The sequence below is a fragment of the Artemia franciscana genome, chromosome 8, assembly GCF_032884065.1.
Source record: "Artemia franciscana chromosome 8, ASM3288406v1, whole genome shotgun sequence".
Lineage (NCBI taxonomy): Eukaryota > Metazoa > Arthropoda > Branchiopoda > Anostraca > Artemiidae > Artemia > Artemia franciscana.
This window is the reverse complement of record NC_088870.1, coordinates 52,565,229-52,584,727: the sequence shown is the minus strand read 5'-3', so window position 1 is coordinate 52,584,727 and position 19,499 is coordinate 52,565,229. Positions and strand designations below refer to the sequence as shown.

The 19,499-nt window shown below is 35.7% G+C and overlaps 1 protein-coding gene across 3 annotated transcripts in view; it reads left to right on the top strand.

The window, feature by feature from the left end:
- Positions 1-19,499, top strand: part of LOC136030558 (fibrillin-1-like) — a 134,964-nt gene that overhangs the window by 28,365 nt on the left and 87,100 nt on the right. For all 3 annotated transcript variants that reach the window (XM_065709615.1, XM_065709616.1, XM_065709614.1), the window contains exons 2-3: positions 3,225-3,386; positions 14,550-14,918. In XM_065709615.1, the coding sequence (XP_065565687.1) occupies positions 3,225-3,386; positions 14,550-14,918 (531 nt within the window). The remainder of the gene's footprint in view (positions 1-3,224; positions 3,387-14,549; positions 14,919-19,499) is intronic.

The following is a 19,499-nucleotide window of genomic DNA, read 5'->3' as shown; positions in this document are numbered from 1 at the left end:
TGGAGTTGGGGCATTTTCTAGAAGGACAAACATGTAGATACTGGGAATTTAGTACTTTTACATTTTACTTTGTCGAGTTACCGTGAACTCTGGACGATTATCTGTTGCCAATTCGCAAACCCGAGAAATTAAGTTTGTTTTTAGTTGAGTTAACAGATTCTTTTCCAGACGTTAGTGACTGCCTTGTGGAAATTTGTGATTTTATAGATAAATATATGAATACACTTTGAGGTTATAAGCAACTTTGTCAAAATGGCACATTTATTTTTCAATTTTTTTTTAAGTTTTTTAAAGATTTCAAAGAAGTTCATATGATAAGCTTGTTTTTTCAATCGAAATTCAAACAATAGTTTATTTTTCAGTGGAAATTCAGTCAACAGTTTATTTTCAATCAAAGTTGATTCTGTAGTTCATTTCTCAATCGAAATTCAGTCAATAGTTTATTTTCAATCGTAATTTAATCACCAGTTTTCATGGCACTTGGTATTTACCAAGTGACTTATAGCGATCACAATTATGTTGGTCTGTCGGTCTGTCGGTCCCGGTTTTGCTAGTTTAGGCACTTTCAGATAAGCTAGGACTATGAAATTTGGCAGGCATATCAGAGACCAGGCCAGATTAAATTAGAAATAGTCATTTCCTCAGTTTGACCATCTGGGGGCGAGTGGGGGGACGATTAATCGGAAAAACATCAAAAAATGAGGTATTTTTAACTAACGAATAGGAGATTGGATCTTAATGAAGTTTTATATTTAGAAGGCTATCGTGTCTCAAAGCTCTTATTTTAAATTCCGACCGGATACGGTGACATTGGGAGGAGTTGGAGGTGAAAACCTAAAATCTTGGAAAACGCTTAGAGTGGAGAATAGGGATGAAACTTGATGGGAAAAATAAGCAGAAGTCCTAGATACGTGATTGACATAACCGGAACGGATTTTCTCTCTTTGGTGGAGTTGAGGAGAGGGTTAATTCTGAAAAATTAGAAAAAATGAGGTAATTTTAATTTACGAAGGAGTGATCAGATCTTCAGAAATTTCATATTTAGAAGGACCTCGTAACTCAGATCTCTTATTTTAAATCCCAACCAGATCAAGTGTAATTGGAGGGAGTTGGGGGGACCGGAAATTTTGGAGAACGCTTGGAGTGGAGGGATCAGGATGAAACATGGTCGGAAGAATAGGCATAAGTCCTAGATACGTGATTGACATAACCGGGCAGAATCCTCTCTCTTTTGGGAGTTGGAGAGGGTGTTAATTCGGAAAAATTAGAAAAATCGAGGTTTTTTAGCTGAAGAACTGGTGACCGTTCGTGAGGTATTTTGAAATTTTATATTTAGAAGGAGCTCGTGTCTCAGAGTTCTCATTTTAAATCCCAACCAGATCTCGCCACATTGGGTGGGGAGTTGGAGGGGGAAATCGAAAATCTTGGAAAACGCTTTTGAGTGGAGGGATCAGTATGAAACTTGGTGGGTAGAAAAAACAAATTTTGTAGATACGTGATTGACGTAACCGGAACGGATCCACTCTCTTTGGGGGAGTTAGGGGGTCCAGTGCTTTAGCGAGTTCGGTGCTTCTGGACGTGCTGGGACGATGAAAATGGGTAAGCGTGTCAGGAACCTACACAAATTGACTTGATAAAGTCGTTTTCCCCGATTTTACCATCAGGGGGAGGATGAAGGGAGAGGAAAAAAAAGAAAAAATGAGGTATTTTTAACTTACAAGTGGGTTATCGAATCTTGATGAATTTTGATATTTAGAAGGACCTCGCATTTCAGAGCTTTTCAATCACAATTTAATCAATATTTATTTTTCATTTAAAACTCCACACGCATAACCTTCACTCACTAAGAATATGTAGATATCTTGACCGCAGAGAACCAGAGAAACAATTGGAGGTGTCCTCTTTCATTGGGGGTGTCCTCTTTCACTCTATTGGGGGGGAGGGGAGAATAAGAGCAAAATGTCTCAACTAGATTTTTTGTTCCATCCTAGATTTGAAAGATGCATTTTTTCGTATTTTCATTGGAAAAATTAAGTCTCCCCCAGAAAATATTTCGAAAATATATTCTGCATACCCCTCTAAATTTTCATAAATTAACGCCACTGCCTTCTTTATGTCATGGTTGCATTTGAAAGCATAGATTGCTCTAAAGTGTAAATTTTGAGGTGTTACGTCAGCCAGCCACGATCAATATGCCTGTCAATATAAACAGTAAGTCAGCCAGCCACGATCAATTGCCTATGTCAGTATAAATAGAGTCATTCAAGGTTTCTTCGAGTTCTACGTTCCTACAAGTTCTTTTTTGAACAAAAAAAAAGTTTTTTCTACTGAAAGTAAGGAGCAACAGTAAAACTTAAAACGAACAGAAATTATTCCGTATATAGCGGGGCTGCCCCTCTTCCCAGTGCCTCACTCTTCTGGATAAAGTTAAATGACAGTCTCAAAATTTTGATCGGATAACTTTGGGGGAAAGGGGTGTTGAAGGGGACTCGTTGCACCCAATCCTTCTGTTCCCTTAAAAAGGACATTAGAACTTTTAATTTCCGTTCGATTTTGCCTTCTAGGATCATCGGTTTGATACGATCAACCATGGGAGAAACGAACAAAAAACAAATAAACACGCATCCGTGATGTTTCTTCTGGCGAAAAATACTTAATTACACATTTTTGCTGATGGGAGCTCGAAGCCTCTATAATAGGGTTTTTTGATACGCTGTTACTGATGGTGCAATTTTATTAAGATTCCTTGCTGTTTGAGGGTGTTTCCCTCCTTTTTGAAAATCAGGCAATGTTTTTCAGGCTCGTAGCTTTTGATGGGCAACACTAGAGTTAATGAAACTTATATTTTTGGAATCAGGATACAAAGCCAATTCTTTTTATGTACCTATTGATATCAAAATCTATTTTCTTGGTTTTGGTTACTATTGAGCCGTGTCGCTCCTTACTTGCAGTTCGTTGCCACGAACAGTTTGAGTAAGACCTTTAAGTTTATAATTGTCAAACTATCCATGGGCGTCAATTCAAAAAAATGTAATGGAGGAAAGGATTTATTTTTCGATTTATTTCTGAATAGACGTGAAAAAAATATACTAAAACAAATGCATTATTCAAAACACAGTCCTACTCCAATTGGTGCCCCATGAAGCCACCCTTTCTCCGGCATATTTCTCTTTTGTTTATTTGCTAATAATAACAATTAAGATATGATAGGTCTTCTTTTTCAGATATTAATGAATGCTTAGAGGAAACCAGTGGATGTACTTACGAATGTGTGAATACCCTTGGGAGTTATAAATGCCTTTGTCCTGACGGCTCTACTGTGCACCCAAAGAAAAAAGAAGGATGCTCAATTCAAGAAGAAATGTTGACATCCAAATTTCCAAAGGGTAACCTGTCTTTCTTAGGTTTTCTGCATTTTCTTTGTTTTATGGAAGAGGCTAGCTCAACTTGACCTTGTCCTCAGAGAAAGAGAGGGGGTTAAAACTGGAAAATGTGTCTCTCTTCTTACTGGCTTAAAAATTCTTTGAAAAGAGCCAATCAGTGTCCCATTCTTTTTATTGGTTCAAACTTTGACTTTGCAACGACGGGTAAATACAACAATCAAACAGTTCGTGGTAACGAACTGCGACGCAGCTCAATAGCGACGCGGCTCAATAGTAACCGAACTCTAAAATATGGAATTTTGATACCAATAGTTACATAAGAAAAACAAGAGCTAAGAGCTCATATGGCACTTGTGACGAGGCGAGAAGAGCTAACAGCCAAGAGATCATATGGTATGAGCTCTAACAAAATTCTGTGAATCAATAGATTGATTTAAAAAGGAAAATAAGAGGCTTAATGCCGGTCAGGATTTAAAATAAGAGCTCTGAGTCACGATGTCCTTTTAAATATCAAAATTCATTAAGATCCGATCACCCACTCGTAAGTTATAAACACCTAATTTTTTCTAATTTTTCCTCTCCCTTTAGCCCCCCAGATGGTCGAATCTGAGAAAACGACTTTATCAAGTCAAATTGTGCAGCTCCCTGACACGCCTACCAATTTTCATCGTCCTAGCACGTCCAGAAGCACCAAACTCGCCAAATCACTGAACCCCTCCCCCCGACTCCCCCAAAGAGAGCGAATCCAGTACGATTCTGTCAATCACGTATCAAGGACATTTGTTTATTCTATCCACCAAGCTTCATCCCGATTCCTCCACTCCAAGTGTTTTTCCAAGATTTCTCCCTCCAGCTCCCCCCAATGTCAAAAGATCTGGTCGGGATTTGAAATAAGAGCTCTGAGACATGAATTCCTTCTAAAAATCAAATTTCATTAAGATCCGATCATCTATTCGTAAGATAAAAATACCCCAATTTTCACGTTTTCCAAGAATTCTGGTTTCCCCCTCCAACTCCCCCCAATGTCACAGGATGTGGTTGGAATAAAAATTAGAACTTTAAAGTACAAGCTCCTTCTAAATATCAAATTTCATTAAGATCTGGTCACCCTTTCGTAAGTTACAAATACCTCAATTTTCAAACCCCCCCCCCAATTCCACCAAAGAGAACAGATCCGGTCCGGTCAGTCACGTATCTTAGACAGGTTTCTATTCTTCCCATCCAGTTTCATCCTGATCTCACCGCTTTAAGTATTTTCAAAGATTTCCGGTCCCCCCAACTGTCCCCCCCAGTTACGCTTGATTCGGTTGAAATTTAAAATAAGAGATCTGAGTTACAAGGTCCTTCTAAATATGAAGTTTCACGAAGATCCGATCACTCCTTCGTAAGTTAAAAATACGTCATTTTTTCTTATTTTCAGAATTAACCCCCCCCCCCAAATAGAGCGGATCCGTTCTAATTATGTAAATCACGTATGTAAGACTTCTGCTTATTTTTCCCACTAAGTTTCATCCCGATCCGTCCAATCTAAGCGTTTTTCATGATTTTAGGTTCCCCCACCCCAAACTTCCCCCAATGTCACCAGATCAGGATTTAAAATAAGAGCTTTGAGACACGATATCCTTCTAAATATCGAATTTCATTGAGATCCGATCACCCGTTCGTAAGTTAAAAATACCTAATTTTTTCTAATTTTTCAGAATTAACCCCTCCCCCAACAACCCCAAAGAGAGCGGATCCGTTCCGGTTATGTCAATAATTTATCTAGGACTTGTGCTTATTTTTACCACCAAGTTTCATCCCGATCCCTCCACTCTAAATGTTTTCCAAGTTTTAGGTTTCCCCTCCCAACTCTCCCCAATGTCACCAGATCCAGTCGGGTTTAATAAAAGCTCTGAGACACGATATCCTTCTAAATATCAAATTTCATTGAGGTCCGATCACCCGTTCGTAAGTTAAAAATACCTCATTTTTTCTAGTTTTTCAGGGATAACCCCCCCCCCCACAACTACCCCAAAGAGAGCGGATCCGTTCCGTTTTGTCAATCATGTATCTAGGACTTGTGTTTATTTTTCCCACCAAGTTTCATCCCGATCCTTCCACTTTAAGTGTTTTCCAAGTTTTAGGTTTCCCCCTCCCAACTCCCCCCCCCAACGTCACCAGATCTGGTTGGGATTTAAAATAAGAGCTCTAAGACACGATATTCTTCTAAACATCAAATTTCATTGAGATCCGATCACCCGTTCGTAAGTTAAAAATACCTCATTTTTTTCAAATTTTTCAGAATTACCCCCCCCCCCAACTAACCCCAATTTTGAATCCCCCCCGGGATTCAAAATAAGAGCTTTGTGACACGATATCCCTCTCAATATCAATTTTCATTGAGACCCGACTCACCCGTTCGTAAGTTAAAAATACCTAATTTTTTATAATTTTTCAGAATTAACCCCTCCCCCCGACTACCCCAAAGAGAGCGAATCCGTTCCGATTATGTCAATCATGTATCTGGGACTTGTGCTTATTTTTCCCATCAAGTTTCATCCCGATCCCTCCACTCTAAGTGTTTCCCAAGATTTTAGGTTTCCCCCCTCCAACTCCCCTGAATGGTATCAGATCCGATCGGTATTTAAATTAAGAGCTCTGAGACACAATATTATTCCAAACATCAAATTTCATTAAGATCCCATCACCCACTCATAAGTTAAAAATACTTCATTTTTTCTATTTTTCCGAATTAACCGGCCCCCCACTCCCCCCCAGATGGTCGAATCGGGAAAACGACTATTTCTAATTTAATCTGGTCCGGTTCCTGATACGCTTGCCAAACTTCATCGGCCTAGCTTACCTGGAAGTGCCTAAAGTAGCAAAACCGGGACCGACACACCGACAGACAGACCGACAGAATTTGCGATTGCTATATGTCACCTGGTTAATACCAAGTGCCATAAAAATTGTATTTTAATGCTGATTTTAAACATATAACTTTCATCAAGCTTAGTTTTACTTATCAAAAGTTACGCGCCTGAGACTTGTGTTTATTTTTCCCACCAAGTTTCATCCCGATCCTTCCACTTTAAGTGTTTTCCAAGTTTTAGGTTTCCCCCTCCCAACTCCCCCCCCCAACGTCACCAGATCTGGTCGGGATTTAAAATAAGAGCTCTAAGACACGATATTCTTCTAAACATCAAATTTCATTGAGATCCGATCACCCGTTCGTAAGTTAAAAATACCTCATTTTTTTCAAATTTTTCAGAATTACCCCCCCCCCAACTAACCCCAATTTTGAATCCCCCCCCCCCGGGATTCAAAATAAGAGCTTTGTGACACGATATCCCTCTCAATATCAAATTTCATTGAGACCCGACTCACCCGTTCGTAAGTTAAAAATACCTAATTTTTTATAATTTTTCAGAATTAACCCCTCCCCCCGACTACCCCAAAGAGAGCGAATCCGTTCCGATTATGTCAATCATGTATCTGGGACTTGTGCTTATTTTTCCCATCAAGTTTCATCCCGATCCCTCCACTCTAAGTGTTTCCCAAGATTTTAGGTTTCCCCCCCTCCAACTCCCCTGAATGGCATCAGATCCGATCGGTATTTAAATTAAGAGCTCTGAGACACAATATCATTCCAAACATCAAATTTCATTAAGATCCCATCACCCACTCATAAGTTAAAAATACTTCATTTTTTCTATTTTTCCGAATTAACCGGCCCCCCACTCCCCCCCAGATGGTCGAATCGGGAAAACGACTATTTCTAATTTAATCTGGTCCGGTTCCTGATACGCTTGCCAAACTTCATCGGCCTAGCTTACCTGGAAGTGCCTAAAGTAGCAAAACCGGGACCGACAGACCGACAGACAGACCGACAGAATTTGCGATTGCTATATGTCACCTGGTTAATACCAAGTGCCATAAAAATTGTATTTTAATGCTGATTTTAAACATATAACTTTCATCAAGCTTAGTTTTACTTATCAAAAGTTACGCGCCTGAGAAAATTTGCCTAATTTTAGAAAATAGGGAAAACACCCCCTAAAAGTCATACAATCTTAACGAAAATTGCACCATCAGATTCAGCGTATCAGAGACTCTTATTGTAGAAGTTTCAAGCTCCTATCTACAAAAATGTGGAATTTCACATTTTTGGCCAGAAGACAAATCACGGATGCGAGTTTATTTGTTTGTTTGTTTTTTCCAGGGGTGATTATATCGACCCAGTGGTCCTAGAATGTCACAAGAGGGCTCATTCTAACGGAAATTAAAAGCTCTAGTGCCCTTTTTAAGTGACCAAAAAATTGCAGGGCACCTAGGCCCCCTCCCACGCTCATTTTTCGCCAAAGTCATCAGATCGAAATTCTGAAATAGCCATTTTATTCACCATAGTCAAAGAACCTAATAACTATGTCTTTGGGGACGACTTGCTCCCCCGCAGTCCCCGTTGGAGGGGTTGCAAGCTACTAACTTTGACCTGTGTTTACATATAGTAATGGTTAATGGTTACTGGAAAGTGTACGGACGTACACTTTCAGGGGGATTTTTTGGTTTGGGAGGGAGAGTTTAGGTTGGGTTACGTGGGAGGATCTTTCAATGGAAAAGCTTCTCAATTGGGAAGAGACTTTCAATGAAGAGGGGCACAGGATTTTATAGCATTATTTAAAAAACAATGAAAAAAGAAATATGACAAGTTTTTTTCTACTGAAAGTGAGGAGCAGCATTAAAACTTAAAACAAGCAGAAATTATTACGCATATGAGGAATTTCCTCCTCGTAATACTTCGCTCTTTACGCTTAAGTATTTTTAGTAATTTGTAACTATTTATTCTATGGCCTTGTGATTCAAGGATCATTCTTAAGGAATTGGGACAGAATTTAAGCTTCAGTGTAAAAAGCGAGGTATCGACGAGGGGTGAACCCCCTTATATACGCAATAAAAACATACGAATACAGAAGTTCGTTACGTAAGTTAATTCGTAAATTAAGTATATTTTTTACTAATGAAAATGTTCGTAAAAAATTAAAAGTTCTAGTTGCCTTTTTAAGTAATCAAAAAACTGGAGGGCAACTAGGCTTCCTCCCTCGCTCCTTTTGTCTCAAAATCTTCCGATTAAAACTATGAGAAAGCCATTCAGCCAAACAAAAAATAATATACAAATTTCATTTTAATTATATATGTGCGGAGAGCCAAGATCAAAACATGCATTAATTAAAAAACGTCAAGAAATGAAATAAAAAAAAACAAGTTTTTTAAAATGAAAGTAAGGAACGATATTAAAACTTAAAACGAACAGAAATTACTCCGTATATGAAAGGGGCTTTTCCTCCTCAACGCCCCGCTCTTTACGCTAAAGTTTTTTACTGTTTTAAGAAGTAGAGTTAAGAGAAAGAGTCAAACTGTAGCGTAAAGAGCGAGGCGTTGAGGAGGAAAAGCCCCTTTCATATACGGAGTAATTTCTGTTCGTTTTAAGTTTTAATGTCGCTCCTTACTTTCATTTTAAAAAACTTGTTTTTTTTTATTTAATAAATAAATAAACAGGACTTTTGGCTTATACGCTTTAAGGAGTAATGTGATTGGTATGTGAAAATACCTCGCAAAGTAAACTAATGGAATTAAATAATACTTTTAAACACTAAGGGCTATAACTATAATCTCTCTTTTTGCCTTTACTGCCACCTCTTCTGTCAGATGCTAATTTGTCTAATTGGCTGTTTGCTAAAATTATTTACGCCTATCAATATAATTAAATTGTGGAGCCTTTAGAATTTTACTCGTGTTACAGCATTTTGAACTTCTGTATACATATATATATATATATATATATATATATATATATATATATATATATATATATATATATATATATATATATATATATATATATATATATATATATATATATATATATATATATATATATATATATATATATATATATATATATATATATATGAAAAGAGAAATCACCAATGCAACAGCACAAAAAAAAAAAAAAAAAAAAAAAAATTATTAGTTATTCTTTTTATCCTAATTTAATTATTAACATTATGTAGGCCGTGGCTGGAGACCTTTAAATGCCGCTTACAACTTGTATATTTGTCTACCTAAAAAAACTGAATATTTCTTATTGCTTTTAGCATAATCCTATTTTTAGCCATATTATGACTGAACTACGGAATATTTTTATTCAGATACCCACAAGGTTTTAAATTACTTTTCATATATGGACAGGAAAAGCAATTTATTCTTGAAGTAAGAACTATCGGCATTCTTTGCAGAAGTAACCCTTTAAAATGCCACTTGTAACCCTTTTAGAGTCAAAACAATCCCTTTCCGATTGGGGGTCTGTCGGCACAATAGATACCACAATCACCTCTCTACTACCGTTTATGCAAGGTACACTCGCGTGTATGCACTTAAGTCATCTGTTCTAGGTGTTGTAAGGTTGAAAGACTTCAACCGGATGCTAAGCCCCCTATTTCGTCTGGTGTAACCTTCTTCGAATTAAGGTCTTATAGTTGATTTAGATACAAAGGAATTTCAATTCTGAAGACCTGAAAGTGGCAAAAACAAACAAAAAGGACTCATAGCCTATACTGCTATTGCGAAGCAAATGGTAAAAACTAACTTAATAGTCAAAATAATCTTTCCATTAGCCTATGCTCTGAAATGTATAAATTGAAATAGTCTTTTTTTCATTTTCCTATGACAAAAAAGAAGACGGTCGGCTTGGAAAAATTCATTCTGAAACCCTGGATTCATTTAGTGCCACACAGTTTGTAATTCGTTTTCCTCAACTCACCGACTTGTATTTTGGTCACTTTTTAACTACTTCCGAATGTTCATTAATCCTTAATTTTTTCAGTCTATACACTTCCAATGACAGTGCAATAATACAACATCGGAATTCCCCCCTCTCTTATACCCCCTTGCATAAATAAAATAAGATAAACGGGTGATCGGAGAAAGAGAAATTATAAATAATACTAATATACAAGATTTTATAGCACAGCTGAAGGAATACATGCCTTTGGCCCTGGTACTTCAGGTTCAAATCTTAAATAGAATAAGTTTTTGTCTCAGTGAAGACAGAAGATATTTTAACCTCAGAGATGATTAAAAAAACGAAAACAATGAAAAAAAAATGTTGTTTTCAAAATAGACTAAAAACAGCTACGTTGCAGTTCATTTTGAAAACAATTCGTGTATATATATATATATATGTATATATATATATATATATATATATATATATATATATATATATATATATATATATATTGATAAATATCATATTTTTCAGATAAAAAGTCAGCAGCAGCTCTGGCCCCTCTTGCGCCCGTGGAAAATTCTTGATTAGATCCCTCCCTGTCCATTCCAAAATTGTTAGGCCAAATTTTAACAAAATTTTAATTTGTTAACAAAATTATTTTCAATTTATTAAATAATAATTTATTCTCTCACATTTTTTTCATTATTATTTAAATTATTTAATTATCACTAATTACCTTAAATGAATTGCTATTACTTAATTATTTTTCAATTTATTCGTAATCAATAATTTATCAATTACTTTCATTTATTAACTGTGTTCCTTATTATATCAATAAATTTAAAGAATCAAAAATGATTATGACTGTTAGACTATCTGTTTGAAATTTTGTGCACGTAAAATTTATGCACCCGGGGCAAGTGCCCCCTATGTCCCTCCTCTAAAACCGCCTCTGTAAAAAGTATACAGCAAGTGAAAATAAGCAAAATTGCGGTCACTAATACGAAGAAGTTGTCAGAATAGTTTCGGGTAAATAAAAAAGGTTTGAACTTTTCTATGGCTTATAAGCAGAAATCAATAAAAACAAAATATTTAGCAGTTTTGATATAAAGTGGTGCTGTATGTTAGAGGTAATTTTTTTTTACCATGACTGATGATGCAGATATAAAGCAATAGAAGAAATTGAGATTATCGTCGTTTATCACATTATGATCATTTAAAGTAAACTTTGGAAGCGAAATAAAAAAATTAAAGAATCAATATTGAAGTTTTTACTGAAAAACTTTCAGTTTTGCAGTCTTGAATTTTTTCAAAGGAGCAAGTGAGGCTGAAAATTTTGATAGCTATAAATAATAAGTAATTTATAATAAATTATAATAAATAGATTAATAAATTATTTATATTTACATAATTATTTATAAAATCAATTATCAATATTAATAAATTATAGTAAATTTTATTTTGGTTTCGGTATTATCAAATGATCAGTTCAAATTTGTCAATTTTTACTAAAGAGAAAATAAACGAAATAAAAAAAATATTTTTTGTTTTTAGGTAGCATATTCCCATTGTTAAGTGTGTTCGAGGAAAGTACATTTTAGTAGAAAATATTTGTCTTTTCTTACATTTTCTCTGAATAGTAATGTAAATGAAAATATTTTAAAACAGGCATTTATAGTCATTGCACACTGGAAAATTCGATAGCCAAGGTAAGCTTACGGTAAGCTTAATAAGCCAAGGTAAACTTACTCGCAAGATAAGTATCCAGGCTTATTTGGAGAGCTCAATAGGAAGAAGAATTTTAAGTCTATTTATACCTTCCAATAGTAGAAATAGATAATATACTAGAATACATTAAATGTTATATTAAAGTATATTACAATAAATTATATTTAATTGTATCTATAATATATTAATTCTACTGTATTTAATACAATAAATAATATCATTCAGCATATTCATGGGCTAAATTTTAACTCGTGCATTGACTGAGATATTTGAAGAAATGCCGAAGAGGCCTAAAATGCCTGATTAAGTTTAAATGCCTTATTAAGTTTAAATGCCTGATTAAGTTTAAAATGCCTGATTAAGTTTAAAATGCCTGATTAAGAGGACAACAGCGAATTAGATCAACTAGGTGTATGTCAGTGGCATAATTTTGTCACAATCCAGGGAGAGGGGGTAAAATTGGATCCGGTTTTCCTAAGTCTGTTGAAAATGACAGTGAAATATGAAAGATGAGTCATATTGTAACATATAGGCAAATGTATACTAAAGAAGACATTTCTGTGTCTGTGGATGCTTGAATTATTTAGGTCTATCTTAGTTTCGACAGGATTTTTGAAGACATTAAATTTCAGCTGAGGAAGGGGGCAAGCTTAAGTCTGAGGGGCAGTTGCCACCCCTGCTCTATGGCAAGATACACCCCTGGTGTATATACTTTTTAATATCAGCTTTGACATGAAAGTTATCATACTCTTTTTCGCAGCATCACCTACTTCTTAACACCATTTACTGCTTTAAATAAGGCCTTGCCGCAATACCAGGCGGACTGCGTAAAACCTAACCATCTTAGCTTACTTTCATTTTAGACTTGGACTGTAGAATTTAATCACATTTTAGAGAGGCATCTTGTTTTATATGCAGTCGCTCAAACGAATATATAAAATAGTTTTAAAATAATTGACATCGTAAACAAACATCTAACATACCGTCTTCAATTTTCTGAAGCATCCAAGTATCATAACCATGTTTAACAACCGAGACGTGGCAAAGGGTATCCTGATACTAGTTCTAAGACTAAACTGTTTTTCAACTTCCAAAAACACCTTGTGTCTTTGCTATTTTAGCTTTTACCTTTTCACCCAAAAGGTGTCAATTTAGGGCGGGGAGCATTTCCTCCTGATTTTTTTTCCCCCATAGATTCTTAGTAATGCCTTTTTTGGTTTTTGATTGAAAATGCCTTTTTAGAATTTCGTTGAAATAAATAGAATGAAATAAAACTACTCCCCCGTTTTGAAAAACATATTTTGCACTCGTCCCTACCTTTTCGTGAATTGACACCTTGTTTTCACTGCATTCCCTTTCCTTACGAATATGCCTACGTGAGTAAGTTATCCACTTGGTGACCTGAGATAATCTATTTCATCAACACTTATTTCCCATTCGAGCATATTAATCTTCTTAACATTAATTTTAAACCATACCACTACCACACCACTGCCTCTCAATACTTAATGCTTCTCACAAGTACTTTTACGCAAGACTTTTGCATATTCCTCTCGAAATCGAAGGTTTTTATTTATTTGATAACATTTCCTCCCACGGTCTTAGTGGCATTCCTTAGGATAAAATCCATCAAAATAATCCAATACATGGGAGTAGTTTAAAACCCTGCTCAACTCCTAACTCCACAGTTACTAATTTTTATTTTCTACCCTAACCAGAATATACCAGGTCTATTATTTGCATTTATAGCTCTGGTTATTTAACATACTTACACATTTCACTGGTTGTATAAAATGACCACCGAAAGCTGTAGTCACTCATTTGCAGGGGCACCAATTCACTGAAATTTTGAGAAAAAAGAAAGAATACGGCATTGGAATTTACGGTCCCTACCGGCGGTGCTGATCTCCGTTTTATGGCCCTTCAGCCAGGAAGGGTCATCCACACCCATCCTGTTTTCCTTCCTCAGGTTTCTCCATGTATCCATCTAGAGTTGGGTCGACTCAGGCTAAGCTTACAGAGTCACAGCACTAAACCCCGTTCCAAACCAAATAACGAGTGACACCAAGACTCGAGCCCCTGTTCCCACAGGCAAAGGATTTTAAGTCTTGCAGGCGAACCGCTTGGCTAAGACGACTGTTTTAATGAAATTTAGAGAGGGGCAGGAATTTTTCAATTTTTTTCACGAAGATACAAATAAAGTTTTTCTATTTTTTTTTAATAATAAATACGAATAAAAGTATTTTCCAAAATCTTGGGGTAAAAAATATAGAGAGGACAATTCCCTTCCTCCTCCCTCAGTTAGTACCCCTGTTCATCTGTTTCATCAATTTATGCCGTTCTATAATTAAATTGGTTCGATATTGTTAAATAATTATTTTTTAATTCAGGAACTAAAATAGTTATCAAGATATGTCTGATAAGGGGGAGGGACATTTATCCTTTTTTTTAGAACCTACCCTGTGAAAACATCAACACTAATAACAATTATATTTTAGGAAATTGTTCTCTTCTTAAATGATCCCTTTTTAAGTGCGGATTATACATGTCCATTTTTAACAATGGCAATTGTCCGAGGAATGTTGAAATGACAGAACCTCAGATATGTTGACAGGTCTTATAATTTTCACCAGCAAAATGGATGTTATTACCTTTTATCTTTTCAGATGTCCATAAGCGTCGGGGGCGTACACAACCCTCATTTATTACCCAGAACCAGATGAATATCCGAAGAACTAAACACTATTTTCCGAAACATCAACATTTGTCTCAAGTTTCGGTTGAGCAATCCTCTCGTGGAGCGGCACCGAAGCTCAAAATTACAAGGAAGCAAACCTTTGAAGAGAAGTATGAGGATGTTGTTGATATTAGCATACCACTGTCACCGCATTTAAGTTTAGATTCCACGATGAGGCTGACTAACTTTGTGCAGTCTGCTTTGGACGAGGAAGAAAAGAAAGACCGAGGATGTACCCATGCCTCTTGCCAATGCCATGTAGGATATAGGTTGGCCACGGATGGTAAAACTTGCATAGGTACTTGTTTGATTTAATTAATACAAATATAATTAATTTAAATTTACTGATAAGAGAGGAAGCTCGTTAGTTCCTGAACATAAAAGATAAACTCCAACCAAAGTTTCTCAGAAAAAAAAAACATAAATTTAATTATAAAGCTTAAAATAAAGTATTATTTGTATTTATTTTTATCTCCGTGTTTTAACTTTCGTTTAAAATGGGCAGAAGTTGGAAGACACAATCTTACCAGAAAGACACAGTAAGTGTATGTCTAACGCTCCTAGCCTTAACTCTTATAATAATTAAAAAAAAAACTATTAAAACAAATTGTCTGCTTTCTTGTAGAATATTTCAGGTTGCATCAAAATCAATTTAGAATTTCAATTAAACCCAAATGTCAATAAGTTAAATTTAAGCTTTAATAAAAAGAACGGATGATAATCGAAGTAACTTTTCCTTTTTTGTCGAACAAACCTAATAATTTTTCCCCAAAACATTTCTCAGCCGAAGATGGTATGCTATGTGAAGGGGGCTTACCTTTGCTGCTAACAAAGCATCAGTTTATTTTGGTAAATCTTACCTTCATATTCAAAGTTTCTACCGTTTTTATAGATCACCCTCTTTCTTTGCGTGGCCGCTGGACCCTATCTCTGCTTTTACACCCAGATTGGAGGAGCTGTAAAAACAGGTTTAACGTTGTACTGGTGTTTACTTAGGTACTTAACAAGCAGTCATCCAAAACTTTCCCAATCAAGCATTTGGATGACTGCGGTAGAGAGGAAGGGAGAGTTTTGAGGGATTAAAAAAAAAGAAGAAAAAACTTGCAGTTGCTTACCAACAAAGTGGTTGTATACAAAGTAAAGTAAAGGCCGTTATCCCATATCTTCCTAGATTAGTATTTGGGTGATTAAAGAGTATAAAAACAGATGGACTGATGAACTTTATTAAAATAAATGTACAATTGCAATCCAACAAAGTTGCAAATACTTTATAATGCATCCAAAACAAATTATCGAAATCAAATTTCAAATTTTTTCCTGCTTTTTTTAGTCGATTAGTACGAAAATATTATATTGGACACAAACAAGTTTCATTACTTATGTCCTAGATAATCTTACCTCTGTTAATAAGCTCTACAGATTCGACAAGTGCTTACTGGAATACTTTCCCAAACAAACACTCCAAATACATAAAAAGAGAGAAAAAGGAAGGCTCAACACAGCAGCAAAAGTCTAGCAAACAAAAAAAAAGTTGCAAAACTTAATAACAAAGTGGCATATAATTTATGAGCAAATTGTCTGAAACGTTCCGAAACATCCATTTACTAATTAAACTAAACAAACAGTACCAACGAACTTGTCAAACTTGAGAGTGCCTTAGTCATCACACCATTTAATCTTTAGTTGTATAGATTATGAGCAACTGATTGATTCAGCCGATAGAAGAGTTTTAGTGATGGTTCTATCCATGTATGGTATACCAGATAAATACGTTTAAGTCCTATGTAAGAGGATAACATTGCTGAGGTTAAAGTAGAACATGAGGCTTGTAGCTGATTTCGTATCGAGTCAAGAGTCGAGCAGGGTTGCGTTCTATCCCATTTATATGGATTAATTGGATGGACTTTGTCTGAAGGAGCATACAAAGGCTATGGGAAAGCAAGGAATTTAATGGGGAAGTGAAACTCTCCAAGGCTTAGATTATGCTGATGGTTTGAGTATCCTAGATGAAAATTTTAGCAAAAAAATTGAAGATTATTGTTAAGATGTCTAAGTCACTAAGACTGGGAATAAGTGAAGGTGAAGAGGCAATGTTGGTAAACGAGAAGATCTATCAAGTGGACAGCTTTACTTTCCTAGGCAATGCTCTAAGTAAAGACGGTGAGCACAGTGAAGATGCCAAAAGAAGAATAGCCAAGGCAGAGGGATTCTTCACAGTTGAAAAAAGTTTAGAAGAATAGAAAGACAAGCCTGTGAACCTAGATTAAATTATTGGAAACTAAAGTGATGACATCAGTCAAGCATGGTTCTGAACCTCGGGCGTTCTGAAAGATGGAGGAGGTTTTGGTTTCCAGAAATTGTCTACGGATTGTTTTGGGTACCCGTCTGAATGACCGTATTTCAAACAGTAAGCTCTGCGAAAAATGTGGTTCAATCTGGCTTTTAAGGACTATAGTGAGAAAAGGGTTGATATGGTTAAAACATTCTGGGGATGAAGCATAACAGATTGCTAGAGATCATCATTGCAATCCAACTATCCAGGACCAAACAAAAATCAGGTCGTCTCCGAATCCGGTAGGAGGAGGTCGTAAGGATAGATTTAACAGAAATTGTAACTTCCTGGGAGAGTGTAAAGAGGGAGGCTCTGAATTGATTGGGATGGACCAGGAGCTTGCGTAGCTGTGTTTGCCTCAGGTGGTTTGGCACTGTAGTGAGCTGTCAGTAGTAAGCAATGCTAATAAACAAGCAAAGACTGTATACACAACAGGAAAACTACAAAGACTTTATAAACACCTTTCCGAAAACAACATTTGGGTAGCCTGGTAGCTACTACTAACAAAGTGGCAAAAGTCTAGAAAATAAAAAAGTGGTAAAACATACTTACAAAGCGGAAAATAATTTATAAGTAGGCCTGTCCCAAATCTTCTAAAATGATCATAATGGTGACTGGACGCTACAGGAAAAGGAAGGTTTGAAAAATTTTGTAAATGAATGTGTAGGTACTTACGAGCAAAGTAGCAAAAATCTAGCCAATAAAGTGTTATGTGTATGCGTATGCGTAAGTGGTATGCGTAAATATAGTGGTGTAAGAGTTCCACTAAGAGATATGCAACATACATTTTAAACTTTTCCAAACGATCCGTCGTTTGGATGATCATTTGGAAAGAATGAAAGGAGAAAGCTCGAAAAACTTCGCAAAATAAATGTGCATCTGCTTACGAACAAAGCGGTTAAAATCTGACAAACAATCTCGCTTCGGTCTTTTTCTAGTCTAAAATAGTATTCTATCTTAGCACAATCCATAGGTGGTAAGGATGGACGGGAGTTCAAAATGCCGGAAATTTTTTTTTCGATTTATGCAGGGGAGGGACGTCATCTAAACCAATCTCGAGGGAAACAGCTTCTCTAAGAGGAAAAATAAAAAGAGTAGGCTTGAGAAATATTAAAATAAATATGTAGTTATTTACCAACAAAGTGGCAAAACACTATACTATAAATAAACTAACAAATTTCAAAATAATCTTTAAGTTTTCCAAAAATCTTCCGAAACAGATTATCCAAAAGTATCCGAGAAAAAGATTTGAGTGTTTGAGGAAGAGTGAAAATTTCAGACTTCAGGAATTTTTTAAAAATTAAAATTTAGCTACTTTTTATCAAATCGGCAAAATTAGTAAGCGTAAACCTGTATAAGCCTTTTGAAAACCTTCGGAAGAAAATTGCCCAAATCTATCAAAATAATAACAATATTAAAATAAATGACCAGAGAGGGTGAAAAGGGAATGCTGAATCAAGTTTTTTTTAAATGTGTATTTTTTAAGCAACTGAGTCTCAAAACTTTAGCTTGCCGTGAATTTACCCAACATAATATCGTCATTATTTGGGTTATAAAAGGCTCCCAATTTTACATGCCTCCTTTAAGATCTGAGCTCTAGCTGTAACGACACTATTTTTAATTTGTATTTTAGCTCAAGATATACAAAAAGAAAAAAAAATATTTGTCATACAGACATCCAGGGCCGTATCCAGGATTTTTTTTCGCAGGGTGCCTTATATAAGGATTTTTTTGGGAGGGTAGAGGTTCAACGAAAAAAAAACTCAAAAACGTATACAAAATTTGTTTATATCCGTTTTTGTTAAGCTTTTACGAGTCAGACAAACATTTTGGGGGTTCAAACCCCCTAATCTCCCCCTCTGGATGCAGCCTTTCAGGTATCATAAATAAGGTTTTGCTTGTAAAGGTTCTGGTTTTGTAAGTTTTACAATTAGCCAATAACTAAGGATTGTATTTGGTTTGTTTCTTTGACGTCCAGTATTTTAATCACGATACGAGTAGTTTTACACGTTTTATTACGTGTTTTTGTCACCAGCTTAACAGATGGGTAGTAGCTGGCAAATCAACATTAACCCTTTTTTTATTCTCTTAGCGTTATTGTAAAAACACCAGCTATGTTTATGATTGCTATTTAGCTTTGAATTAGTTTTTATCCGTCCATGAAGAAGAATTTGGAGACAATTTTCGGTGCTTGAGTGCCAATTGATGGCCAACCATTCGAAGAGATCTAAATCGTATACATTTGGCCTGTTTCATTTAGAAAGGGTCATTCCAATTCATTCATCACTTTCTGCGTTTCATTAAGGAACGATTTTACTTTGTTTAAAGAAAAATTAGCAAACCTTTCTTGCTTTAATCATGAATGATTTCTTGTCTGTGAATTCAAGTTCATGGGGGTGGTGTATTTTCCGGGGGAGGGGGTAGACGCCGGCTTTTGTGCAGTAGCAAGTCTTTAACATTCCTTAGCTTGGTTGGACAGGCGAGGAATCATTCCTTGATAAGAATAAGAAAAGTTGGTACTTGTATGTCATATCCCCTACCTAATAT